The following is a 27,186-nucleotide window of genomic DNA, read 5'->3' on the forward strand; positions in this document are numbered from 1 at the left end:
GGCCGAGTCTTTAGGATGCAATAAGCATTCCAGGTGATTCGCTTGCAGGGCTCCACGGACCACACTGGACGGTGCTGTTTCTCTCCTCCCAGCACAGCTGCAGTGGTTATTCTGGGAAGCTGTGCGGGGCGTTTTTAGGGGATGACAGGAGGAGGCTCACGAAGTGGCACCTTCAGCCAGGGCTTCTTTAGGGCGTTATCTGAGTCGGCGTCGCCGGTCTGCAGGGGGCGCCAGCAGGCTGGGCCACTCTCCTTCCACGTGAAAGGGGGCTGGAACCCGAGGAATGCGTCCCCGCCCCAGGGCTGACGTGTGCGTGGCTGTCTTAAAAGCCGGGGCGGCGCGCTGGGCATCCAGCAGAGCCGGAGAGGAGGCCAGCGGGCGAGCACCGCACGGGCTTTAGCCGGCGGAAGAGGACCGTGGCTGTCACTGCGCTCGGAGCATCCCAGCCCCGCGGAAGCCGTGGGTGCCTCCCCAGCCCCGCGTCCCTCTCGCAGCGCTTGGGGAGCCTTGCGCCCCAGGCGAGCGCCCGTGATTTAGCACAAAGCACGTTTCCAAAAAGCCGCGCTTTCGCGCACGCACCCTCGCCCCCCTTTGTTTCGGGGGTCGCCAGGCCGCTCTCCTCCCCAAGTCTGAATTCTTCAGAAGGGGTGGAGGGCCGCCGAGCCTCGGCTGGAAAGATGCCCTTGGAGCTGACTCAGAGCCGGGTGCAGAAGATCTGGATCCCGGTCGACCACCGCCCCTCGCTGCCCAGAAGTGAGTGCAGACGCGCGCGGGGCCGGGCGGCCGGGGAGGGCGCGCCGTGTGCGGAGAGAGGCCATTGTGTGGCGGGCGCCGGCCCGGCGCTTTTGTGCCGGCTCCCCTCCTCCGGCGCGCTCAGCCGGCCGGGCGCCGCCCTCCGCGCCGTCCCCGCGTCCCGGCCCGGGCGCCCCCTGTTCCTCCCCACCAGCTCCGGCGCGGGGCGGGCACGGCGCCGGCGCTGCGCCTCCCCTGGCCGGCGTCGGGGGCGCTGTGGCCTGGCTCGAGGGCTCCGTGGGGGCTCGGCTCGGCTCGGCTCGCGCGGAGAGCGCAGAGGGACCCGGAAACGGCGCGCGAGCTGAGCGGGAAGCGCCGGGCGCCGCCGGGAACCTCCGTTTCGGGGACGCTTGGGAAGGGACGCCGGCGTGTCCCGCGGCCCCGGCCCCTCTCCGGGGCGCCCGCCGCGCCTCCTAGGGTCCCAGCCGCCGTTCTGTGTCGATCGCTACCTCCGCTCTCCTCTCTTCCCCTCCTTCCCTCCCGCCTCCTTTTCTCCGCTTTCCACCTCCTCTTCCCCACCGCGTGTTTCTCTCTCCTCTCTCAACCTCTCTTTGCTTCCACCCCCACTCCATCCTTCGTCTCTGTGTTTCTCTTTCTTTATGTATTTACATCGTGTTATCTTTTTCTCCTTCTTTCTATGTATTTCTAATCTCCTATCTTTAGTTCTCTTTTTTCCCCTCTCCCTTCGCCGTCTTTACTGCTCTCTGCTTCCCTCCTCTCTTCCTTTCCCGGTGCCCCCCTCTACCCTCTGTGCCAGGGGCGTGGAGAGTTGTCTGGAACTCAGCCTTTGTGCACGTTTTGGGGAGGGTCTTCGGGTGGGGACTACACAGTTGGCAGCATTTCCCACGTGTGCGAGCCGGCGCGCGCGGGCACACACACACACACACACACACACTCTCTCTCTCTCTCTCTCTGGACTTGGAGTTTGCTGACAGTTCACCTTCCCGCCCTGTTGGGTCTTGGCTCATAAAGGCTTTGGGAAGGTTTACCTTGGGCTCTGTCCCCCGCCACGGAGAGAGCCACCTCTTAAAAGGGTGGTTCCAGAGGAACCAGCAAAATCACCAAGGGGCCTGTCAGGTGGACAGGCTGAGACAGTGGTGAACATTTTGCTCCAGGTCAGGTGAGATCAGAATGCCTGAGAGGTAAACACTGGCTCCCAGGTGCAAACCCTCCCAAGTGGCTTCAAGGCATCCCCCGAGCTAGGTGGCCCGTGGGCCTTCTCTGCCATCACATTTCTCAGGGGCTGGTCACCAAGGCCGCAGTGACAGCTCCTCTCCCCAGGTTTTGCCCAGGTGTGAATTACCTCCCCGTCCTCAGACCTGCCCCAGGAGGTGAGGAGTGTTGGCCCTGGGGTGCTCCTAGGACATCCTGGTGATGGGAGCCTGGCAAGGTGCTCCCCATGCTGGCAGGGGTGGGGTAGAGTAGAGTGCTCCTCCACCAGCTTGATCCCTCAGGTCCAGCCGGCCACAGAAAGACAACTAGGCTTCTTTGCAAGGTAGCTGGGTTCTGGGGAACCTTACAGGTGTCTTGCTCCCCAGCCCTTTCAGGTATGCTCTTAAATAGCCCACTGAACAGGCTGACCGCGATCTGGTTATATTTCTGTAAAACTTGGTGGTGGTGAGAAATGCCCCACCTGAAATCAGGAGGGAGATACAGAAGGAGCCCCACCCCTTTTTGACTTTTGAATAAAAGATGCTGATAAAAGAACACTTGATACACTGGGCCACACAAATATACATTGGTTCTCTCAACACCTGTAGGTGTATGTGTGCACACAGAAATGCACACTCACATTTAGTCGTCCTCTGGGGTTCATGTCCTCTGGGGTTCACGGTGGGGTGAGGACTGGGAGGTCTGGCCACAGCAGGGCGGGGTGGGAGGGGGGACTCTGAGCGGGCTGGCATCCGCTTGTTGAGTGATTCTGACAGACACAAGTGTGTGGCCACGCTTTTCTTCAGGGCTTCAGAGATCCATCCATTAGTTCCTATCAGCCTGCACGTCTCACACGCAGATGAGATATTTGCCTGAAAATCCCTATCGGAACAATTTGCAGCTTGATGGGTGGGGGGCTGGTGGTGGGGTGGTTTGCTAAAGCTGATGGATTAAGTCCCTTGTCTCCGCCCACTCCTGCAATCCCTGTGTGTGGCTGTGGGGTTACATTTTTTTCTTAGAAGATTATCTGCACCCTGGGTATTTATTGCTTGCATGCCGTTATTTTAAGTAACAGTGTCTTTCTGGGTTTATATGGTCACATTTGTCTCCTCCCATCGTGGAGAGAGGGTATCTCTTCCTGGCATCTTTCCCATTCCCTGCCCCTCCCCCCTTCTTTAATGGCATTGGGAACTGGGTGGATTTTTCTCCCTCCTGAACCTGTTCCAGTCTTTCTAAGTGCTGTCCTAGTGGGGGTCACAGCAGACCCGTCTGAGATGTGTTAACTAACAGAGGACACAGAAAACACGACTGTGGATCTGTAAGGAACGGTTAAACAGCCACAGGAAGCCCCAAATTGATTCATTTGGTGGCACTTCCACCTCTGAAGCCCATCATTTCAGAGCCTGGTTGCTACAACTTCATGGTGGTAAATGCTTCTTACAAATCCTGCCGCTTCCTTCAAATGCAGACTGTAATTCAGGGAGACTTACCGACTTGGTGAATCAGCTGAATGGACAAGGAAGTAGACTCTCGACTGGCGAGAACTAGTGATCCTTTTTCTCATCACGGAAAGAGTTATGTGTGCAGGTCCCAACTCATGTATCATTTCTCTACTCAGAACCCGCTTTCCTCATCTGTGAAGCAGGTTATGTACTGTCTGCTGAGAGGTTTCATCTCACAGAGGCTTTAGCCCCATTGATGGTTTTCCGGCTCAAAGACGGAAGATCGGGGAAACCTTACAGACCTTATCATGTGGGCAGCCACTGTAATCTGCAGTCGTGATTCTCAGCCCTGGCTTCACATTTAAATCATGTGGGGGGGACTTTGGAAAAAATGCACGCTGGTACCCCCTCTCCAAGTTAGAATTGCTACAGGTGCAGCCTGTGCATCCTGGTTTTAAAAGCTTTTTAGGTTCAGTCGTGGGTTGAGAACCACTTTTTGAGGAAGGAGCACTTCAGGGGTTTCAGGTGAGAAGGACCAAGGTGAACCCCAGGTCTGTCCCTCACCGCTTATGCAGGGGACCTCCTTCACTTGTGGGTCCTGGTTCCCTCGTGTCTGGCCTTAATGGAAGGAAGCCCCAATGGCTGATGGAGGCTACCATAGCAAGTATCCTACACGTTACCTTCTGCTTCACCCTCCAGGAACCTTTGTGAAACATCCGTGCATTTCACAGACAGGGAAAACCAAGACTCCGAAAGTCTTGGTAACTCGTCCGGGACCTGAGGCAGTGCTGGCTTTGAACTCTCCTGGCTCCGGGCCCTCTCAGCCACCGTGCTCCTGCGTTGTCAACTGATTCCCTGAAATGCCCCTCCCTCCCTTGCTGGCAGAGAGCCTGTTGGGGTGGGAGGGCCATTCTCTGGACGAGAATTAGGCATTGAATTAAAATGTGCGTGCAAAGCAATGAATGAGTGCAACATCCACTGCACAGTCCAGAAGAGTTTAGGAAAGAGGTTTTGCTGAGCTGGGGTCTCCCCACCCTGCAGAGCCTCGGCCCACCTCACCGCCCCCACCCCTGCCATCCCCCTGGGGCAAGCTCACTTCCCTGTCGATTCCTAACACGGGACCAGGCGGACTCTCTGGGCTGAAATGATCCCAGGAGAAAGTTTGTGTCCAATAGACCACAGTCAGGTGTCTGCCGTGGCTTTCTGGGGCTACCTTCCATTCTCCCAGGGTGGAGTGTGTGGTCCTGTTACCCAGAGAGCCCTTTTCAGGTGGTGTCGTTTGCCCTTGCCTGGCAGCGATGGGGGAGCAGGTTGCCATGGTTACCATAGACACTCTGCTGTGGAATTTGCATGAGGCCCGCTGGGCACTGGCCTGGTCTACATCTGCAGCTCACCCGTCTGTCTTCCATGAGTTCCCCTGAAACTTGGTGTTGAAGCCTGACTACCTACTTAGAAGAGAAGAGCATGAGTGACGTGGCATCTTTTGAGGTTAACATTTCGGGGTGGCAGGAAGTTTACAGGAGGTGCAGTATGTGCGTGCTAAGTCACTTCAGTCATGTCTAACTCTTTGCGACCCCATGGACTGTAGCCCACCAGGCTCCTCTGTCCATGGGATTCTCCAGGCAAGAATATTGGAGTGGGTTGCCATGCCCTTCTCCAGGGGATCTTCCTGACCCAGGGATCGAACCTGTGTCTCCTGTTGCTCCTGCATTGCAGGCAGATTCTTTACTGCTGAGCCACCAGGGAAGCCTACAGGAGCAATGGCAAAGTGTCTTCCATCGGTTTTTTTTATTTTCTGAGCCTGCAGTATGGCATCAGTATGGTAAGCTAGGACAGCAGTCCTGCCTGCTTGAGGCAGTGGAAAATGTGAATCAGAGAGGTTAGCTGCTCAGTCAGGGTGCAGGACTGGAATTGGAATCTGCCAATGCAGCCCCTTTCCAGGGACTTCAGACTGTTGCTTCTTTACCTCTAACCTCGGTATATCCCCTTACATGCAAGTACTTTGGGGAAAACCTAGCGTTAAGCTATACACTTATCTTCCCTATTCCTGAGCTATTGGAGAGGAAGATGAAAAGGCAGGGCTCCAGGGAGGAAGGTACGAGAGGTGGGAGTGTTAAAAAGGTCAGTAGAGAAAAAGAGGTTCAAAGTGGAATTGAGACAGAGGCAGGAGATTATGGGACCAGGAAAGCACTTGAGATGTGCTGTGAGTTTAACAAAGAGGAGGGAGGGTAAGGTTTTGTCATTTCGGGGACCCCTGAGCACCTGGGCGGATGGGCGGCAGCAGACACCTTTGGCGGCTCTTTGAATCTCGTGCAAGAAGCCAAAGGACTCAAGGAATGACTTCTGCTTCTCCAGACAAGCAAGGGATGGTTTATTTGGTTTTGAGATTCAGCTTGAATTTTGGGTTTAAGGTATTTATGCTGCCATGTCTTTATGGGTTTTGTTTTTTCCTCCCAAAGTATCTATTGCCAGAGGAGATTTGCACATACGATTAGTGGATATAGAAGTAATCCCCTATTTGATAAATCAGTCAGCATCTGCCTCTGCTTCCTTGGCATGAGTCCAACAAAAGTATTGCATGCATGTGCACAGCCAAGAGTGTGTGTGTGTGTGTGTATGAGTGTGTGTGTGTGTTGATGCTCCTGGGAGCAGACACGGTGGGGATATCAGATAAGACCAGGGGAAAACCAATGGGTTGGGGGAAGGATCAGCAGAGCGGGTGTTTCCGGGTGCAAGCAAGGACACTTTCACTTTCTTGTGTGTCATCTGTAGCTGTCACATGCTGATAGGTGTGTCTTCTGTTCTCACTGGTCTCTGAGGAGGCTATCAGCTTTCTCCGCTTGCCCCTCAGGGACTCCAGAAAGTCCCCTGGTGCATCTTTGCCCCAGTCCCGTGGTCACACAGGACGAGACACCTCTGTTTTCTAGGAGCCTGTTTGTTCCCAGCCCCTGGGTGCTGGGGAATCCCAGCCAAGGGTGTCTGTGGCTCCTGAGTGTCCCTTGGCCTCCTGACAGCCTTTCCTCCTCTTCCTGGCTCTCCTGCAGATTGTCCCTGACAGTCTAGAAACATGAAAGGAGAAACAGTGTCCATGTGTGGCGCTTGCTGCCCCGTGTCCCTAGGCTGCAGGTCCCAGAGGCAGAACCTAAGCATCGTGGCTGGTGCTTGGCCACCAGGCCCAGCATCATGGGGCTGTGCTGGGGTGTCCAGATTGAGAGGAGGGGTATACACAAGCTTGTGCTGTCGGCGGCCTGGTGGCCCCCAACCCTCCCATCTGACACTCGCCTGTTTAGAAGGAAAGAACCTAGATTCCATAGTGCAGTCTGAGTCGCTTGGTCTGCACTGTAGCTGGAGCCCGGGGAGCGGGGCTGCATGGTGGTCAGTGAGCGCCTCACACGCTGCTGGGTGGGGAGCGGGCAGGAGGCCGGTTTCTGCCCCACATGGGCGGTCCTGGGCTCATGAGCACTTCTCACCTGATGCCAGAGACTCTCAGGAAACATTGCATCTGGAATGTCCAAAGCAGGGTTCTTTGGGCTGCTTTCTACAAACCTAGTGAAAACCTCTCTCCCTGGAGTTTTGTTGAGATTCCAAGGAACATGGGTGAGAAGCCAGGAGAGGCTGCACAGGCAAGACCCTCTGGGTTTCTGGGAGCCCTGCTTGGGGCCCTTGTGACTTGGCGGCAGCCAGAACTTGGACAAGGAGGAGCAGGCACGGGCAGTGGAATTTGTGGGGTCAGCTTCTTGGTCCCTGACCGACTCCCATTTCATAAACTCTTACTGTGAAAATTGCCTTTTAAAAATAATCTTTTTTAGGAAGGCCATGCAGACCACGTGCGTGGAGGTGCAGAAATTTATCTGTAATTTGGCTGCTGGAGCCCCACCTCCCGGGGCTCTTACCTGCCACCTCTATTTACCTGTTACCTTGCATCTGAGACAGCCTCTCCTACTGATGACCTCACCCTTATTGGTGCAGGAAAGTCCCTTCCTTACACCCCAGGGCTACTTTCCCCTCTGGGGTTAGTCATCATTTTCTGGCTAGGTTTGGGGCCCTTTGGTGTCAGGCTGGGAATTTGGGGTCCCTGCCATGAGGACCTCAGAGCAAGAGGGAGCCGTGTGACCAAGGGCTCTGGCTGTCGGGGGCCCAGTCCTGCTGGATTGTAAAGTGCAGGGGCTTCCAGGTGGGAATGAAAGCTGCGTTTCCATGGGATTCTTTAAGGCCCATTGTGGGCAGCGCTGGCTGCTTTATTCATGGCCCTTGTGTTGTTTCTCCCCAGCCTGTGGGCCAAAGCTCACCAACTCCCCGACAGTGATTGTCATGGTGGGGCTTCCTGCCCGGGGGAAGACCTACATCTCCAAGAAGCTAACCCGCTACCTCAACTGGATTGGTGTCCCCACGAAAGGTGAGGCTGCAGCCCAAGCCGGAGCTGTCACACTGGGGATACACTCTACTTGCCACGACCCCAATCCCCCCAGAAAAGAACGGCCTTTCCCTCTCCAGCTGCTGAAACTCTCTTTGCGGGACCACTCTAAGGGGCTTTCCCTGTAGTGGGGGGGGTCACCCCTTCCTTTCCACTGTGTCACCCACCACCCTGTATGTACGCCCTGCTGTGTGCATGGGAGTCTCTGCTCACTGGCTGCTCTCTGGTTCTCCCTGCCCTGTGTCCTCCCCAGCTCAGCCCTCATCCCCTCCGGGAAGCCTTCTCTGACCACCCCAGTCTGTGCGGATCTTCCCCGAGTCCTTGTTTGTGACATTCCTCCACTGGCTGTCTTAAAGTACTCTTTCTGTGCTATTGATTATATTTTTTTATCTGGTCTTCCCACTGACACGGGGAATGTCTTTAGCACGAGGACTAATTTTTCACATTTGCTGCCCCAACCCCCACCCCTACTCCAACCTGTGCCCAGCACAGTGCTTCATACACAAACTGCCCGATCAGCACCCAGTGCCCATCCTGGGCGTGGGCTGCTGGTATACAAAGTGGCTGCTGTGGATCCAGCCATGTATGTGAGTCCGCACTCCCTCTCAACCGTGTTGGTGGGAATCATGGCCCCAGTTTTTACTAGACACGTGGCCACCACCTGCTTTCAGGCTCAGCCTCCAGCCCCGGCCCTGAAAGGCTAGCTTCCAGGTTGGGCTGTGGGAGGCGACCCCAGAGAATCAGGGGCACTGTGAGCAGTGCTGGGTCTTGGGGAACCCTGGCTGCCTTCCGGATCAAGCGATGCAGGTGCAGGATGTACAGCCCCCACTGCCTGGTTTCTGGCTTTCCTGGGATCTTATTCAAGTCGTGTGCCAGCTTGGTTTCCTTCTTTGGAAAGAGGGATCCTGGCCCTGGGAGATCTTTCTGGCGGTCAGCATGGTCAGTGAAGGGTCTGTTCTTTTTCACGCAGTGTTCAACGTGGGCGAGTACCGCCGGGAGGCCGTGAAGCAGTACAGCTCCTACAACTTCTTCCGCCCTGACAACGAGGAGGCCATGAAAGTCCGCAAGTGAGGCCCCGGCTGTGGGTGCAGGGTGTTCTGTCTGCTATGTGGCCTTAGACTGGGAGGGAGAGGGGCAGCCAGCTCCTCCACGTGCAGCACGTGAGCCTCTCGGCCTCTGAGCCTCACCGCTGTCCTCCGCTTCCAGGCAGCCTGCGCCCGCTGGTATGATGCAAACCAGCAAGAGCATCTCACTCGGCACGAGCTAAATCGTTCCCTGCAAAATTGTCTGTTAACCCCAGAAAAGGATTTCCTTTTTAGCCTAAAATGACCAGGGCTCCCAAGTGTGACCTGAGAGTCACCTGGGAGCGGGGCACTGCCCCAGTGCCAGCCCCACCTGGATGGGTACAGTGGGCTTCCGTGGGCAGGACTTGGGCAGCCGTCTTTTGGAAGCTCCCAGGGGCAGTTTTCGGCATGCCAGCCGCACTCAAGCACTCCCCAAGGGCTGCAGCCGTATGTGCGGGACTCTGACTGGGAGCCTCTGGCCTGGTGGTCTCAGCCACCTTGTACACTTTAGCGGCAGAGTCGCAGGTCACCCTGCTCATTGTGGGGGGGTGGTAGTGCCTGGGTGTCCCCTAGGATGGACCCACTCTGATATACCTGTCTCTTTCCGTGTTGCAGGCAGTGTGCCCTGGCTGCCTTGAGAGATGTCAAAAGTTACCTGACGAAGGAGGGGGGCCAGATCGCAGTAAGTCTGGGGAATAAGTCTCGTCTCCCCTCCTGCCACGTGACAGTGCCCTGGAGGGTGGGGCGTGTGGACAGAGCCATGGGGGGACGCCGCCGGCGGGGACAGGCATCTGGCCTGAGCTATGAGGGAAGCAGGGGGTGCGGGTAGCCCCAGGACCCAAGAGGAAGCTGGTGGGTGGGGCAGACTGAGGGGCACGGCCCATCGGACCTGGGAGGTGCGGCCCCCGAAGCCAGTATCCCTCCGTGGCCCTCCCCTGCGTGTTGCTTTAAGGACTGCTCCCACCCCGGCCTCCCCTTTGGTCCCTGAGCGCAGGACAGAGGCCGTGGGGGGCCTGGGAGGATGCAGTTTCTCCTGGAGCCCCAGAAAGTGGCAGACCTGACCTCTGCTGGTGCAGTAAACACTGTTCAATGCCAACCGGGTTCTCTTCTCTGGCCAGGTTTTCGATGCCACCAATACTACTAGAGAGAGGAGACACATGATCCTCCATTTTGCCAAAGAAAACGATTTCAAGGTGAGCCTGATTTCTCGTCTTGGCCCGGTGCGCTCAGGAGCAAGGGGGTCCCGCAGGGATTGACTGGTTCCTTGTCTGGAGCACCTGAGCTCCACACTTGGGCTTCCCCTGCCACGGCCCAGGTGTTGTTGCTTACAGATTGGGCTTTCCTGGTGGGGGCCCTACGGGGTTCCTGAGACTGAGGAGGGGAGCATCCTCTATTGGTGGGAGGGCAGAGACTGATGGCTGGTTCTTTCTTGTGTATTTGGGCATTTATGTGTGGGGTCCTTCCTGCTCCAGTGTGGCGGTGACATTACAGCGATCCCAATAGCCTTTGTTGTTTCCTAACGTTTCTGTCTTGTTTCCTTCCAGGTGTTTTTCATTGAGTCTGTGTGTGATGACCCTACAGTCGTTGCCTCCAATATCATGGTAAGACCCCCAGAGCATGGCAGTCTGAGAACAGGGTGACTGGGTCAGCCAGGAGAAGCCGTAGAACTTTGAGAATGAGCTGGCTCTGCCAGCTGGCGGTTTGATTTTGCCTTGCGGGGAATCAGGCGGGTCAGAAGTGCAGAGCAGGACTTAACTTAGAAACACATTCTGCGACCCAGAATTGATCTTAGCAAGGCCCTTCAGGTGGTTGGCAGAAAGCTTTCTTTGTTGGACGTAAGAGAGAAGTCGAGGACCTCAGTTTTGGTGGGAAACTGTTTTGGTGGCAGTAGCCTTGGCCGCTGACGGGTGAGGGGGCTGCTTAGGGTGGAGGATGGAAATGGAGACAGGAGGCTGGTCTCTTGCCGGTACGTTTTCCCAGTAGGTAAGCATGGTCATGTGTTGACAACAACCTATAGGACCCTGCAGACAGAGGGCAGAATTCCCAAATTTGGGAAAAATGGGAGTGGTAAAACTGTCTTCCTGCTTCTCTTGCTGTGTCAAGGGGAGGGTTACCTGGGTAAATTGAGGGTACTTGGCAGCTTAATTTGATGTCTTCTTAAATTGTACTTGATAACAATAAACTGTAAACAGAAAAGGTTATCGTGAAGACTTCACTGGAAGTCCCCTTCTCTTATTGTAGGTCACTTTCTCTCCAGCTTAAATACATCCGAGTAAGATGTTACCTGTAGCAAAAAGCTGGTCGGACCCTTCTACAGGGAGTGCCAGACTTTGGCCATGTAGTGTGTGTCCTTCAAAGGAATGCTGAGAGTTTGTTAGTTTTTGGTGGTGGGCCTTTGCTCCAAGGCAGTGGGAATATTTGCATGCATTTCTCAGCAATGAGTTCATATTTCAGGAAGGGCTATTGAAATGGTAGGAAAATCAGTCCAGATTGGTTTCAGTGGCCCCAAAGGAGGAGGCTCAAAGTATGAGGAAATACAAGTAGCCTTGGGCTAAACAAAGGCTTTTGCTGTATTTCTTTGGTTTGGTTCTACATTTCCACCGGGTAGGGAAGCAGAGCGCAGCTGCAGGATCGACTGTTTCCCTGGTGAGCAGTTGACACTCACTTGGCCAGAAGCTCATGCACCATCTTGTCCTCTGTGAATCCCTGGATCCCTGTTCCCCAACCCTCCGTGTTCAGAAATCTGTCTCTGATGACGCCTCCGAGCTGCTTAGCAGTTTTTAGACTTTTCTCTCATGCTTTTTATGCAAGAGGCTGTGTTGGAAGAAGAGATCTGTGAACCGAGTTTTTTTTTTTTTTTTAATTATGTTAAAATATACATAACTTTGGTGGTGGTGGTTTAGTCTCTTAAGTCGCATGTCCAACTCTTGTGACCCCATGGACTGTCTCCTACCAGGCTCCTCTGTCCATGGGATTCTCCAGGCAAGAATACTGGAGTGGATTGCCATTTCCTTCTCCATGCATAGCTGGGTTGGCCAAAAACGGTTTTCAGATTTTCCTGTAACATCATATGGAAACACCTGAATGAATTTTTTGGCCAACCTAATAAAAATGGTTACCACTTTGACTATTTTTAAGTGTTCAGTTCCATGACACTCGGTACATTCACCCTGTTGGGAAACCATCCCCACTGTCCACTTCCAGAACTTTTTCCTCTTCCTGGACTAAAACACTGCCCCAGTGAAACACGAATTCCCCACCGAAGTTGGATTTTTGCAGTGTGCCCGCCTGTCTTTCATGGCTGTGGTCATTGTTGAGGAAGAAGAGAGCACGTGTGAACAGATTCTGAGTTTCCCTGAAATCGGCCAGGTTTCTCAGGCTTGTTCAGTTTTAGAGGATGGCAGGCCCGAGGGGCATTTCTCCTCTGTCTCTGTCCCATGAAAGCGAGCCTTGGTCGGGACCAGGTAGAGAAGCATCCACTGGGGACCAATGACAAGGGGGTACCACCCCGCCTGTGAGCAGTGCAGGAGGAACCCGACGATTCCACCTGGAGGGTACCCACAGTGGCGGGGCATTGCCAGCACCCCCTGGGGCACCTTTGCTGACAGGCAGCCTCCTCTGGGTAGGTGCTTATGTGGGACTCAGGGAGACTGAAGACCAGGTTGTCTAGTGGTGACCTGGCTACTGGAATGATCCTGAATCGGGGCCTATTCAGAGGGATTTATTAGAATCCACCTGGGGTAGGACTTCCATGGCAGTCCAGTGGGTAAGACTTCGCCTTCCGATGCAGGGAATGTGGGTTTGTTCCCTGGTTGGGGACCTAAGATCTGAAATCCCGGACAGAAAACCAAAACATAAAACAGAAGCAATATGGTCACAAATTCAGTAAAGACTTTTAAAATGGTCTACATAAAAAGAAAAAAAAAACTTAAAAAGAATCCTCTGGGTTTCCTGTCCTTGCCTTACCATGGGTGCCCTCCCCATGGAATCATCAGGCTGCGACTCAACGCTCAGCCATATCTCTTTTTGTTTTTCCTCTTAGAACAGTGGGTCAGGTCATCATCATTCTGAGCCCATCCATGCCTTTCCCAATTTGCAAGCCCCAAATCCTGCTCATTCTAAGCAGAAAGCCCTCCAGCGTGATTCATCAGCTGCCTCTTTGTGGTGTTACAGGAAGTGAAAATCTCTAGCCCGGATTACAAAGATTGCAACTCCGCAGAAGCTATGGACGACTTCATGAAGAGAATTAACTGCTATGAGGCCAGTTACCAGCCCCTCGACCCTGATAAATGTGACAGGTAATTCCTGAGCAGTGACTGAACCACCTGCTTCAGGGCTGTGAATATTATTCCTGATGAATAATATTCCCATGAAGCGTTTGCTCATGGATACTTTTATACACTCTTTTTAAATGTCTCAAAAAAAAAAATCCTTAGTGATATATTCGGTATAACTATCGTAGGCCCCGTGTGCTGCTGCTGTGTGCAAAGTGAGTTTCTGAGCCCTGTCTCTCCCGTCTCTCTCCGTTCTTTGCTCTTTCCCCTTATTTTCCTTTCAATCCTCTTGCTTTTCTCTCTCCTATCCTCTGGGAGGCCCTCTAGCCCCACTCTGCTGTGGGAATTGCAGACTCAGACCCCCCTGACTCTCGGAGCAGAAAGGCTCGGTCTGTGCCTCCCTGGAGTGACGCTGTGGTGTGGTGGAAGCCGAGTCTCCCTGGTGGGGCTGGGCTGCGCCAGCCGAGTCTGACAGGCCGGCCCCCCCTGCAGGGACTTGTCGCTGATTAAGGTGATCGATGTGGGCCGGCGCTTCCTGGTGAACCGTGTGCAGGATCACATCCAGAGCCGCATCGTGTACTACCTGATGAACATCCATGTGCAGCCCCGCACCATCTACCTGTGCCGGCATGGCGAGAGCGAGCACAACCTCCAGGGCAAGATCGGGGGCGACTCGGGCTTGTCCAGCCGGGGCAGGAAGGTAGGGGAAGCAGGGGCTTGGTGGAAAGCGTCCCTGTGCGTATGTGTCCTGTGTACATATCTGTGCCCTTGTGTGTCTGTGTGTGTTCCTCTGGGTATGTGTCTGTGTTCTTCTGTGTGTGTCTCTGTGTCCTTGTGTGTACACGTGTCCTTGTGTCTGTGTGTGTTCCTCTGGGTATGTGTCTGTGTTCTTTTGTGTGTGTCTCTGTGTCCTTGTGTGTACACGTGTCCTTGTGTCTGTGTGTGTTCCTCTGGGTATGTGTCTGTGTTCTTCTGTGTGTGTCTCTGTGTCCTTGTGTGTACACGTGTCCTTGTGTCTGTGTGTGTTCCTCTGGGTATGTGTCTGTGTTCTTCTGTGTGTGTCTCTGTGTCCTTGTGTGTACACGTGTCCTTGTGTCTGTGTGTGTTCCTCTGGGTATGTGTCTGTGTTCTTCTGTGTGTGTCTCTGTGTCCTTGTGTGTACACGTGTCCTTGTGTCTGTGTGTGTTCCTCTGGGTATGTGTCTGTGTTCTTCTGTGTGTGTCTCTGTGTCCTTGTGTGTACACGTGTCCTTGTGTCTGTGTGTGTTCCTCTGGGTATGTGTCTGTGTTCTTCTGTGTGTGTCTCTGTGTCCTTGTGTGTACACGTGTCCTTGTGTCTGTGTGTGTTCCTCTGGGTATGTGTCTGTGTTCTTCTGTGTGTGTCTCTGTGTCCTTGTGTGTACACGTGTCCTTGTGTCTGTGTGTGTTCCTCTGGGTATGTGTCTGTGTTCTTCTGTGTGTGTCTCTGTGTCCTTGTGTGTACACGTGTCCTTGTGTCTGTGTGTGTTCCTCTGGGTATGTGTCTGTGTTCTTCTGTGTGTGTCTCTGTGTCCTTGTGTGTACACGTGTCCTTGTGTCTGTGTGTGTTCCTCTGGGTATGTGTCTGTGTTCTTCTGTGTGTGTCTCTGTGTCCTTGTGTGTACACGTGTCCTTGTGTGTGTTCCTCTGTGTATGTGTCTGTGTTCTTCTGTGTGTGTCTATGTGTCCCTGTGTGTACACGTGTCCTTGTGTCTGTGTGTGTTCCTCTGTGTATGTGTCTGTGTTCTTCTGTGTGTATCTCTGTGTCCCTGTGTGTACAGGTGCTGTGTCTGTGTGTTCCTCTGTGTGTCTGTGTCCCTGTGTGTGTCTGTGTGTTCCTCTGTTTATGTGTGTGTCCTCATGTATGTATCGGTGCCTTTCTGTGTACTTGTGCGAATCCCTGTGTGTGTCTGCGTATGCCAACCAGACACTGACTCACACGTGTGCACGCCTCAGGGGAGCCTCAGGGCTGCGCAGGGCCCGCTTCCCCAGCAGTGAGGACAGCCTTGCCCTCCCAGAGGGGCTCGGTCCTCCTCTCCCAGACGGGTGGAGCCTGTGACCAAGTGCGCGCCTCTCACCCCATCCCCCCAGTTCGCCAACGCCCTGAGCAAGTTCGTGGAGGAGCAGAACCTGAAGGACCTCAAGGTGTGGACCAGCCAGCTGAAGAGCACCATCCAGACGGCCGAGGCCCTGCAGCTGCCTTACGAGCAGTGGAAGGCCCTCAACGAGATCGACGCGGTGAGTGCCGGCCGGGGCCTCTGCCCGAGGCGCTGTGGGGGACCCCCGAGCCTCCCACGCTGGCGGCCAGCTCAGCGGCTGCGGGCTGCGCCCTCGAGCGACCTCCGCCTGTGCCTGCAGGGCGTGTGTGAGGAGATGACCTACGAGGAGATCAAGGACACCTACCCCGAGGAGTACGCGCTGCGTGAGCAGGACAAGTACTACTACCGCTACCCTACCGGGGAGGTACGTGCGCGCTGGGCCGCTGAAGGGCGGGCGGCGGGGCTGCGGCTGAGGAGCTAGCGCTGGTCCTGCCGCGGCTGCGGTACCCGGCGAGGCCAGGGACGCAGAGAGGCTGAGCGGCTCCGCGGAGGAAGGGCCTGTGCGTTCGCCTTGCTGCGCTGCCCCGTGCCCATCCGCGGGTGAACAGAGTCCTCCCCACTCACACAGCTCCAACGAAAGCACTGCTGTGTTTCCCAGCAGCTGGGACAGAGGTGTTTCTTCAGTGACGGAAATGACAGTTCAGGAAAGGGAAACAGCCCTGGCTGCTGATGCACTGGATGCAGGACCCCGCTGACTGTGGGCATCATGACAGGCGTTCAGCAAGTCCCTTGTGCCGGCTCCACGGATGCTGGCAGAGGGACCCCTGGGCCCTGCAGGCCCTCGGGCTGAGCCAGCAGCTGCCTGGAGCTCTGCACGGAGGGTCCCGTGCAGGCGGAGCTCTCAGGTCTGCGGAAGGCTTGTCCTGGTGACACCCCGAAGGGGTCCTTCCTGCCTGTGGTCCTTCTGCTCAGCGTTTGTCACACGTCAGTTCCCGGGAGCTCAGGGCACTGTCCCTGGTCTCATTCCCTGGGACTTCCTTAGTGAGAGAGGGACCAGGGGTTGTGGTGGTCTTGAAAGTCACAGGTTCACCCCTTCTTTTTCAATTTTCTCCTACTGAGATAAAGTTCCTATCATATAAAAGTCACTGTTTTAGCCAAAGTACACGTCAGTGGGTTTTTTTGTATATTCACAGTATTGTGCAGCTATCATCACTAATTCTAGAACATTTCCCCATTGCCCCAAAAGAGACCCCCAGCCTGTCAGCAGTCAGTCCCAGTTCCCGTCCCCCGGCCCGTGGCTTCTTTGAGTCTGTGTTCTGTCTCTCGAGTTGTCTGTTCTGGACGTTTCACGTCAATGGAATCACACGCTCAGACGTCACTCTGTGTAGTGTGCTCAGGCTCCTTCGTGCTGTGCTGTGTGTCAGGGCTCCATTTCCCGGGGGAGGGTAGGGGTCAGGAAGGAGCAGGGAGAGGGCAGTGGTGTGGGTCCCCCGGGGCCGGGGTGGATGCAGGACCAGCACGCGGGTGGTGGGCTGATGCAGGACGGATGGCGTGGTCTCTGGTTTATAACGACGGGAGGACGTGGCCGGGGGTGCCCGGCGTGGTTCCTGGTTTATAACAATGGGCGGGGCGTGGCTGGGGGCGCCCGGCGTGGTCTCTGGTTTATAACGACCGGAGGGCGTGGCCCGGGGTGCCCAGCGTGGTCTCTGGTTTATAACAATGGGCAGGGTGTGGCCAGGGCTGCCCGGCTTCTGCTCCAGCTCAGTGTCCCCTTCTCCCTCCGCCCTGCAGTCCTACCAGGACCTGGTGCAGCGCTTGGAGCCGGTCATCATGGAACTAGAGCGGCAGGAAAACGTGCTGGTCATCTGCCACCAGGCCGTCCTGCGCTGCCTCCTGGCCTACTTCCTCGACAAGAGCGCAGGTGCCTGGCCCGCAGCGCGCCCTCTCCTGGGGGAGGGCGGGGTTGGGAGCTGGTCCCAGCCCCTCCATGAGGAGGCAGGGCCCCTGGGGTAGCCCCCTCCAGGTGTTTCCGTGCAGCCCCCAGAGGATATCAGAGCAGTTTGAAGCTGGGTGGGCTTAATGACCTCAAGAAACCCAGCCTCCCTGTCTCTCCACATCTCAGGGGCAGTGCGTCTTTGGGCAGGGGGCAACCCACCTCTCAGGGGCTCCCAGCCCAGCAACCTCTAAACACTCGTGTGTCTGCCTACGGGCCAGCGGGATCCCGACCCCTAAAGTGTTTGGGGAATGACGCTCTTACTCCAGCTCATTGCGTGAGGCTTTGGTTTAGCGCTGATCATGTTCTTCTGGGTGTCTTAGCAGCGCCGCCTGCCACCGGCACCAGGGCCGGGGGCGGGGGCAGGGGCCATACACCTGCCTAGCCAGGCATCTGTGGCACAGGCTCTGGTGAGGGGCCTGGGCATGGCCACCCTCCAGTCTCCCATCTCACCATGGGCCCTTCTGTCGTTTTCAGAGGAGATGCCCTATCTGAAGTGCCCACTTCACGCTGTCTTGAAGCTGACTCCCATCGCTTATGGTAAGTGTGGGGACCCAGCCCCACCGAGACTGGTCCCCCCTGGGTGGGCCGGGCGTGGGTGTGAGCTCAGGTCCCCCTTTAACCGAAGCTGACCTGTCCCCGGCTTTACCCAGGTTGCCGAGTAGAATCCATCTACCTGAACGTGGAGTCCGTGAGCACACACCGGGAGAGGTCAGAGGTGAGTGTGAGCTTGCTGCCCCCTCCTCGCCCCTGCTGTGTCATCTGTCCGGGAGGGACCCGTGGGTGCCAGCCCCTCGGACACCCCGCAGCGGCAGGGCTGGCAAAAGCTGTGTCGGTCGGTGGCATCTGCCTGCCTCTGCTTGGACCTGTGGTCCTCAGGGCTGCCCTCCCCAACCCCCTCCCTGCTTTCTCGGCTCCGTGTGCTCCTGCCTGCCTGTCTGGTGGCTTCTTGGCATCGTCCTCCTTTTCCTTTCTTTCTGTGCTTCTTCCCCCATTTCCTCTTGACCCAAGAAATGAGTGTGGAGGAGGAAGCTTCTTTTAAACGTAACCATGGTCTGGTTACCGTCGCTTTTTCCTCTGGGGAAGCCAAATGATCACAGGTTCCAGAGTCCTGGGTGGCAGTGGGACCCACAAATTTCAGTGTCATCCACGTGCACTCACGTCTCTAATTCTCACAAAGATGATAAAGAATGAAGACCAGGGAAGCACAGCTTTAACTGGGAGTTAGCGATGTGGCAGATGGAATGAATGATTCTCTGGACAAGCCCAGTGCCTGACCGCATGCGCCACCACCTGGGGGCGGTCTGGAATTTGGTGGTCAGCCTGGCTGGGATTCCCCCAGGAACAGCACAGAGTTCTGCCCAGGCATAGGAACCTTGTGAAAGAAAGTTTGAATTTACTTTATCCCAGCGGCCAGACTCAGTGCTCTGCCAGCATCCACCCAACCCTTTCTTTGACACTGAGCGTGACATCCCCATGTTCCTGTCCCTGCTCTCATGGAGCGTGGCCAGAAGATCTTGGCGTTCAAATCCCAGCCTCCAGTCGCCCGGCTGGTGGACCGAGACGAAGGTGGACCACATGCCTTGGCTCTGACGGCGCCTCCCGAGTTGGGGTGGTGGGATGGGCATTGGCTTTCCCTCCAGGGGCAGCAGCCTCCCCACCGGACCCTCCCGCAGCGGGGAGATGGGGGCAGACTGGAACTGGGCTCTGATGGCCCCTGAAAGCTTTGACGGGCAGAGCAGGGCAGGGGCTTGATGGAGACCTTGGAGGTCCCCACTCCAATCGAGTTGTCCCATGGTCGGAAGAAAGCTAGTGTTTCCTGTGTCTGTGGTCCCCTGGCTGGGGTGGAGGCTGCGTTTCCTGTCTGAGGCTGGGTATGCTCCCTGGGAGCAGAAACTGGGAAGATGCCAGCTTGAGGTCAGCAGGAGGGGGGACCGGCACCGACACCTCCCGCCGCCCACGCCTCGAGCCCAGGACCCCACCCTCTGCGTCCCTGGAGGCTTGCAGCCAGGTCTTCCCCCCGCCTCTCACATGCTGCCACTGCATCACTGTCCCGCTCTCTCTTCCTTCCTTGCCTGCTTTGCGAACGTCGTGTCTGTCAAGTGGTTGTCTGGAAATGATCGGGGCGGGGGCTCAGGATGAGAGATCATCCCTTGTTCTTGCTGAGTGGGAGATGCAGGTCGAGCCGGCGGCCCTGCAGCCCAGGGCCATTCTCCGTGGTCAGTCTCGTGGTCTTAGTGAAATCCAGAAGCAGAGAAATGTGTTTGGTTTGGTTTCGGATTTTGGGGGTTTTTTTGGCTTATTTACCTCCCCCTCCTCGTAACTGTCGCCTTCTTTCTTTTGTCTTTGTCTCGCTTAGGATGCAAAGAAGGGACCTAACCCGCTCATGAGACGCAATAGTGTCACCCCACTAGCCAGCCCCGAGCCCACCAAAAAGCCTCGCATCAACAGCTTTGAGGAGCATGTGGCCTCTACCTCCGCTGCCCTGCCCACCTGCCTGCCCCCGGAGGTGCCCACGCAGCTGCCCGGACAAGTGCGTTGACCCCCCTTCTTCCTGAGTCGAGTCGCGTGCAGGGTGGGGAGAGCGTGCCCAGCAGGGCAGCAGGGGCCACAGACTTAGGCCTGCGTGGGGTTGGGGACTGGGAGGAGAGGACATGGACCGTCCCTTTGAGTGTGGAACCCCCAGATCCATTCTTGAGACCTTGGCTTTGCACAGGCACGCCCTTTCCAGGGAGGTGGCCTTCCCTGGGCAGAACCAGGCCAAGCAAAGAGATGGCCCAGTGTCCATGATCCATTCATATTCGTGGACAGTTTCTTCTAAAAGTTGAAGGCAACCCTCAGTTCAGGACCAGCTCAGCCCCCATCTGGCTGAGGGCTTTTGGCTTCTGTGTGGCCTGGGGACATCTCTTCTATCCCCACGATGAGTATCTTTCCTGACTTCCTTCCTGACCGTTGTTCTGTTAGAGAAAAGCTTTGTCATATGGGGCCTTGGGAATGTGTCTGGAGCTGGTGTGGACAGACTGGAACCCGGGCCAAAGGACCTGGAATAGACACTTTCTCCTATAACAGTGAAAAAACCCCTAAGGAGAAAACCAACTAGATTAATTCTTAGATTATTTCATTCTTTGTGATGCTAGGCTGAAAGATGCTGGCTGTTGAGCCGTAAAATTTGTTTCCAGCAAACCACTGTCTTCCTCAACAACACTCGAGAATCCTGGCCGGGGTGTGAGATGTAGAAGTCCCCAGGGACAGATTTGGGTCCCACCTAGGGGTCTCCCCTAACCGCCACCCTCTGACATAGAAATCATGGGTTCAAGTTCAAGCTGAATTTGAAGGCCCGCAGGCTCTTCCTGAGTTTCCTGGAAACTCCTTTAAACCTTGTGCTGTCTGGAAACATGCTGTGTGTGTGCCCGGGGTGGGGGCAGGGGTGACGGTGCCGTGCCACCCTGGGCAGGCCATTGGCCCGCTTCAGGCCTCAGTTTTCTCATCCGTGGGATGGGGGAGCAGCAGCTTCTGCCACGGGCTGAACATGGGGAGACTCGTACTGAGTGTGTCTGTGGTCATGTCCCACCCTAGTGCCAGCTCTGGGGTTTTAGGTCACGTTCTGTCACCTCCCTGGCCTTCAGTCTCCCTGTTTTTTTAAAATGAGGGAGACAGACTGGCTGGAAGACATCTAATTAGTGGTCCTTTTGGGCCTACCCTCAGCAGTGATTTTGTGAAAACTTAGAGCTAAAGTGGCATGTCAGTGACATCATGTGTTGGTGTAAATGGTGGGGTCACAGATGGAAGCTGAGGGGCCACAGTCACAGTCGCGGGCGGGGGTTGGGTGACAGTCAAGGCCGTGCTGCCCCGGGTGATGGGGGTTGGGGGGTGGGCCCGTCCTGCGGGGTTGCAGACATGGAAGCTGCTGGCCAGGCTGGGGGTGCCCAGGGCTGCATCTCACAGAGAATGCCTGGTCCCCAGTGACCCAGGCCCTCTCCCTTCCCCGCACTGACTCTCTCCCACCTTTTCTCTCTGCAGCCTTTGCTAGGGAAAGCCTGTTTGTAAGTATTTTTCTCTGAATTCTTTTGTTCTTTGCATCTCTTTTCTCCTTGCTTGTCAGCTTGGCCCTCCTGCCTGTTGAAGCGGTGAGGGTCACGGCAGTTTTTGTAAAATCTGAAGGAGGAAGGAGAAAGGGTCCGTGAATTTTCAGGACAGGACGCAGGGAGTGGGTGTTCCGTGCGTCCTTCGGCCATCCTGGCCGCCGCCGCCTTCTCCTCGCTCCCTCTCGGGGCGGGGTGACTGTTAGTATTTGCGGTTCTCAGTGGCTGGACATCGGTCTGCTTTTTCCCTCTTGGCGTCAGACATTGGCAGGAAGCTGGGTCTTTGCCTGTTGATGTTGTCTTTTATGTTCTGGGCCTCCCCCAAGAGCCCTACCATTTTGAGAGGAAAGTTTGCGCAAAGTTTGCGCAGAGCCTAACCTGCACGGTCAACAGTGGAAGACCCGAGCACCCCTCCTGTCCTGCAGAGATCCCCCACCTTCCGGGGCTCCGGGACCCCCGCTCTGGAGTGGTCTGCCTGGACACCACTGCTCTGCATCGTGTTGTCCTGGATCAGAACACTCTCGGCCTTTATGGTCACGTCCAGGATGGGGTGCGGCTGTCTCTCTGTAGTTTCTGGTTAATTCAGCGCTGGTTTTCATTCCACTGGATAAATTCAGTGCTTCCTCTGCTCTGGTGGTCCCCAGCCACAGGAATGAACTGCGGCTGTTATATCACAAAATTTTAACAAGAGACATCCTGAAACATCGCCCTAACTCCTTGCGTCACACCTGCCCCATCTTCCCCTTCACTGGCTAGGCTAATCCACGCAGAAACGTGGCTTACTCTTGGAAAATAGGAGCCGCTGGGCATTGTGTTTGGACTGAGTGATATCACCTGCCCAGAAATACACATCATCACTTTTCAGCTTTTACACATCCCGAGTCTTTAGTTCTTAATATAACCCCCGGAGGTCGCAGGGCAGTTCTTGGCCCCGCTTCCCAGATGAGGGTGAGGCCTCGCCCACAGTCACCCCACCAGCCCTCAACAGAACCAGTGGTTGAATGGCTCTCCAGTCCCAAAGGCTGGCTACTTTCTCTCTGCTGGCTTCCAGAGCTGCCTGGGTCCTGTTCACCTCCCCATCCCGGGCACCTGGCGTTTGCAGCCTGTGGGGCGAGGCCCAGAGCAGTTTGGGTTCCTTTCTGGCTCTTGCAGCCTCTGCTTTGCAGCCGCTTCCTGTGGCTGAGACATGTTTATTTAATGGTGGGCTTGCCCGTCAGAGTCAGCCTGTAAGAGTAACAGTCCTGTGTCTGTGACCCCTGCGACACATAGAGTGCCCCAGGGGCGAATGTGCTACTGTGAAAACCAGCCTTAGAAGTTTGGAACCTTACAGTTTTGCATCTGTGCGTGTCCTCTTCCTTTTGATCCACAGCCTAGTGTTGCCAGGAAGGACATCCTCCTGCTGGGAGAGGGCCATTCAGCCACCCTTTGAGGTTGAACGTGTCTCTTTCTAAGGCTGGTGGTGCCTTTGGTCAGAATCCCTCCAGTTCAGTGAAAATGTGTTCTCTGCATCCATGCAGGTGTGTCAGCGTTCAGGTGTCTTGATGACGAGAATGTGGGTGTAGCACTTAGGAAAATACCTGGCTCGGGGCCAGTGCCTGGTGGACAAGAGCTGTTCCTGAGGGAGGCTCCGTGCCCTGTGCTTTGGCGGCCTGGCCAGGCTGAGGGTTCCTTCTCGTGGGCAGCAGGAGTCCTCAGGGACTGGGGATGGGGTGCCCTTGGGGTCTTAGGGTGGTGGCCCCAGGATGCTGGTGTCCTGGTAAAGCAGGCTCGTGATAGGTGGGACACAGCGCCTACCCTGCAGCCCGCTCCCCAGGGGCCGGCAGGCCGTCTGGCCTTCACAGGGCATCCTTGGCTTTTTTATTTTTAGTCCTAAATAATGTGTTTAATTATTTAGCTTCTTATAGTACTCACATAACAGAAACTGACAAGTCCGTGTTGTTGTTTAGTCACCCAGTCGTGTCCGACTGTCCTGTAACCCCGTGGACTGTAGCCTGCCGGGCTCCCCGTCCATGGGATTGCCCAGGCGAGAACCGCGGAGTGGGTTGCCATGCCTCCTCGACGTTTAAATGTCAAATGCGCCCTCAGAAGACAATCCTACTAAAGATGTTTTGTTTTTCTTTCCCAACATGTTTCTTCCTTCCCCCTTCTATGCTTGAAAGACGAACTGTCTGTCATATTTTCTCAAAGTTCTCTCCTTACTAACCTTGGCAAGGTAAACGCTACCTGCATGCCAGCCTCCGTTCCTTCCACGTCTCTCTGCATCATGGCATCTCAGCCCTCGGGGCGTCATGGTCTGCGTGGACACTGGCCATCGTGAAGTCTGTAACTCATTCACCCAGGCCCCGGAGCATGTGTGTTTCTTAAAGGGCAGCGCCCATGTCTTGGTGTGTCCAGAGCCCTGGGCACCCTGAGCGCATGACGTGGCCTATGGTCTCCAGTGTCCTCATCGCATCACCATCATTCGTGGGTGCCACAGCCTCGGGCGTCTGATGTCCCAGGGTGGGTGGGAGCTGGACCTCCATCCCTGACCCCACAGGTTGACCGAGTCCTCCCTGGTTATGAGCTTCGGGGGCCTTGCTGGAGACGCCCAGCTCACTGGGGTGGTCTGATGCACTCGTGGGCAGTGGGTCGGTGGCCTGGGCCCTGAGTCCGGCTGAAAGCAGGCTCAGTGGGGCCCCAGCTTCTGTGCCGCCAGCCCTGCGATGGGCCTCTCTTTCAGAGATTCTTGGTTCTGGCGGGAGAGGAGTGGGCTGTGGTGATGCTTGTGTTTCTGTCCTCCTGGGTTCCACTTTCCCTGCCGCCTCGCTAAGACCGTCTGGGAGGAGAAGACTTAGAAATTGTTTCCCTTTTCTCCGGGGCAGGTTAAGGAGGGTAGGTTAGGAGCCCACAGCTCTGCTTAGGCCAGGCTGAGAGGAGGGTCCTAGTGCTTCTCCAGGTTTAACCAGCCCCCACTGCCCCTGCCTGGTAGCGAGGCCAGCATGAGTGCCCCGGGTGGAGACAAGCACAGCCTTGGGCTCTAAAGAGGCAGGAGCTGGAGGGGCCCTGGGTGCTGGCACCCAGTGCTCCTGGGAGCAGCTCAGACCCCAGGAGCTGCCCACTGTGCCCACCCGCACCCTCCCCGCCTCCTCCGGGCGCATGTCAGGGCCCTTCCTGGCCCCTTTCCCCGTGGGACCCCAGGCTCGTCCACCACCACGTTCCTGGGCCGCACTGTATTTGGTGATGCTGCTCCTCCGGGCCGTGTTCTCTTTTGGGGAGAGGGGGCCCGCATCTCAGTTGCAAACTTCATCTTTGCTTGCGAAGCCTAGTCAACAGGAATGGTAACCGGCTTCCCCCTCTTCTCTCCTGAGAGCAGAACATGAAAGGCTCCCCGGGCAGCGTGGACGCCTCCAGGACGCACTGACCGCCCCCTCCCCACACCCGGATCCCGCCCTTCCGTCTGCCCACCGCCAGCCGTCCGAGGACGTCTCGCAGAGCGGAGCAGGGTGGAGGGCAGCATGGAGGAGGGGCTGCTGCTCCAGGGGGACTGGGCCCCCGCCTGCCCCTGCTTCCCCAGCCTTCAGGCCGCTCTCCCCGTGGGCCCCAAGTGGCTCGGGAAGGACCGTGCACAGAGGAGGCAGGACCAGGTGCCTCCCTGTGGGCTTGTTCATCTCGTTCTGTACCTGCCCCGCTGGTGGTGATGCTGGTCCTCGACTCCTAACCTTAAGGGGGGCCAGGCTCTCAGCCGCTAAGGATCAAGGGAATGAAAACTTCCAAGAGGCTCTTTGTGCATCTGGCCTGGACGTTGCCTCCTGCAGGGAAGCTCATGGCTTGAGCTGGGTGGGGTTCACCCAGGAGAGCCGGTCCTGCAGCTGAAGAGAGGAGCCCCACGCTGGACCCGCTGGTCAGCCAGGCAGCAGCCCCTCTGCATGTTGCCTACCCTTCCCAGTCTGTCCTGCCTCTGAGGAGGGCGTGGGACAGTCTGGCAGGAGGAAACAGCCCCGGGGGCCTCGCCTCCTAGCGCAAGCTCTTCCCTCGGCTCCCGGGCCTGCTGGCTCACGCACTTTGTTAACGGCAGAGACTGTGACCTGAAACATCTCACCTTTGGCAACTGAAGATGCTCGGGGTTTGTGCCAAACCCCGATGCTTGGGGCTGGAGCTCTGGAAGGTTGTGGGAGCCGGGCGTGCCTCTGGGGAGGTGAGGGGATACCCCCACCCCTAAATGGCCGGGCAGGGAGCATTGGGATTGTTGCAAGACTGACTCTGGGCGACAGCATGCAAAACAACGACCTGGCCCCCTCTTTCGGGACATTCGTCCCCTCCTGTGCTTCCTGGGTGGGGACAGCGGCCCAAGCCAGGCCTCACTCGTGGCCGCGTCCTCCAGGAGGCTGGCCGCAGGATGTGGAGCAGCGCCCTGTGTGCGTGAGGAGACCTGCTGTGTCCTCAGCGCGGAGCCCGCTGCCCTGGGCGGGTCCGGAGGAAAGAATGTCCTCGTCTGCCTTCACAGCGCCTGCGGCATTTCTAGTAGGGGGCGGTCAGAGCAGGCTGTGGACACGGGGTTCTGAACACCTGTAGTTTCTGCCTGCTGGTCTTCTCCTGGGGCCTCCGGGCACTCGAGGGGGTCGAGGCCCAGGAGAAGCGGTGTGAACTGAGGTAGATCTTGTCCAGTGACCCTTTTCAGAATCTCAAGAAGCCGGTGCCAAAGGTCACCTTCTCTTCCTGCCTTCCCCGCTCCTTCCCCCTCTTAGCTTGTGAAGTAGTCATGGGGGTGGGGGGCCATTTAGACAGCTGGAGCCTGGAGTGGGGAGAGGAACTGTTTTTGTTAGTATTTTTTGTTTGAGAGGAGCTTGTAGAAGAAAAATGCATGTTTCTCTGATTGGGACTCAGTGGGGAGCGGGGACAGGATTCAGAGGCCCTACAGTCAGGTGTGTGGGTTTCACATCAAGCTGTTCAAACCCTCCCTTCCCATCACTGGCCATCTTCCCAAGAGGATGTCTGTCTGTCTGTACGTGCCTGTGCAGGGCGTGTGTTACTCTCCCTCTTTCCTGCTGCCTTGTTGTCGTGTGTGTCTGTGTGCGTGTTTAGACGGAGGGGCCTGCTGTCCTCCTGCGAACAGCTCTTACATCCACCTTCTGGCTCCTCCTCTGGTGTTTGGAGCGGACCCTGAATTTCGACTCTTGACGGCTGATCTGAATGCTTGCCCTGGCCTCTGACTGCCCAAAATCAGTGCATTTACACAGGAGGCCTGGCCTGACCGGGACCTTGGTTTGCAGGGGCCTTGATGTGGAGAGAGAACCTCAGTGTTGGCGGAAGGTGGGGGACAGGCAGAGAGCAGAAGCTGGGGGTCCGGGGGCCAGAGACCGGACTTCCAGGGAGGGAGGAGCGGGCCGAGGCTGTGTCTGAGCCGCAGTCGCAGGGCTTCTGCCTCGCTGACTGCTGGCTGTCACTCCCCTCCCCCAGAAGCTTCTGGGACCAATATTTTTAACTTCGCTTATTCGTTTTGGGCTGGGCTTGCCCCTCCCCTTCTTCTGTCCTGAGAAAAGCTCTTCATTTGGGGGTAGGGAAGAAAGACTGTTTGAACCACGCCAATGACGTTTTCGTTTCTAATACTTGAAATTTATTTTTTTATTATTTTGATAGCAGATGTGCTATTTATTTATTTAATATGTATAAGGGATCCTGAAGATGGAAAGCTGTATAGATTGGGTTTTGTTGGTTGGTGGGCTTGGGGGCCTTTTACGTGTGACTTCTGACTTCTCTGTGTTCTCTATAAATTTGTCCGAGTTAATTACCTGAGATGAAGCTGTGCCAGCTTTCAAACGGAAAGCCTGTCGGAAATTTGTATATTTTGCAGTTGCCAGAACAATAAAATACCTGGTTGAAATACACAGGTGAAGCACCCCTTGGTCTTTTTTGGGGAGAGGGACAGGAAGACTTTAAC

At 56.1% G+C, this 27,186-nt stretch overlaps 1 protein-coding gene across 4 annotated transcripts; it reads left to right on the plus strand.

Annotated features, from left to right (window-relative positions):
- Positions 1–352: 352 nt before the first annotated feature.
- On the plus strand, positions 353–27,133 carry PFKFB3 (6-phosphofructo-2-kinase/fructose-2,6-biphosphatase 3). Of its 4 annotated transcripts, XM_086334803.1 has the most exons (16): positions 353–753; positions 7,657–7,782; positions 8,771–8,867; positions 9,480–9,546; positions 9,983–10,057; positions 10,409–10,465; positions 13,038–13,162; positions 13,631–13,838; positions 15,247–15,393; positions 15,514–15,618; positions 16,986–17,115; positions 17,665–17,727; positions 17,841–17,905; positions 19,547–19,720; positions 21,208–21,230; positions 24,622–27,133. In XM_086334803.1, exons 1-16 carry the CDS (start codon positions 678–680, stop codon positions 24,626–24,628), a joined length of 1,545 nt encoding a protein of 514 aa, XP_086190929.1. In that variant the 5' UTR covers positions 353–677; the 3' UTR covers positions 24,629–27,133. The 4 variants fall into 4 exon arrangements, with proteins under 4 accessions (XP_086190929.1, XP_086190928.1, XP_086190930.1 ...); XM_086334802.1 differs by lacking the exon at positions 21,208–21,230; XM_086334804.1 differs by lacking the exon at positions 24,622–27,133 and having other exon boundaries at positions 21,208–21,234.
- The last annotated feature ends 53 nt before the right edge of the window (positions 27,134–27,186 follow it).

The sequence above is a fragment of the Bos grunniens genome, chromosome 13 (assembly GCF_055505025.1).
Source record: "Bos grunniens cultivar Pamir isolate PY7600 chromosome 13, Bosgru_T2T1.0, whole genome shotgun sequence".
Taxonomy (NCBI): domain Eukaryota; kingdom Metazoa; phylum Chordata; class Mammalia; order Artiodactyla; family Bovidae; genus Bos; species Bos grunniens.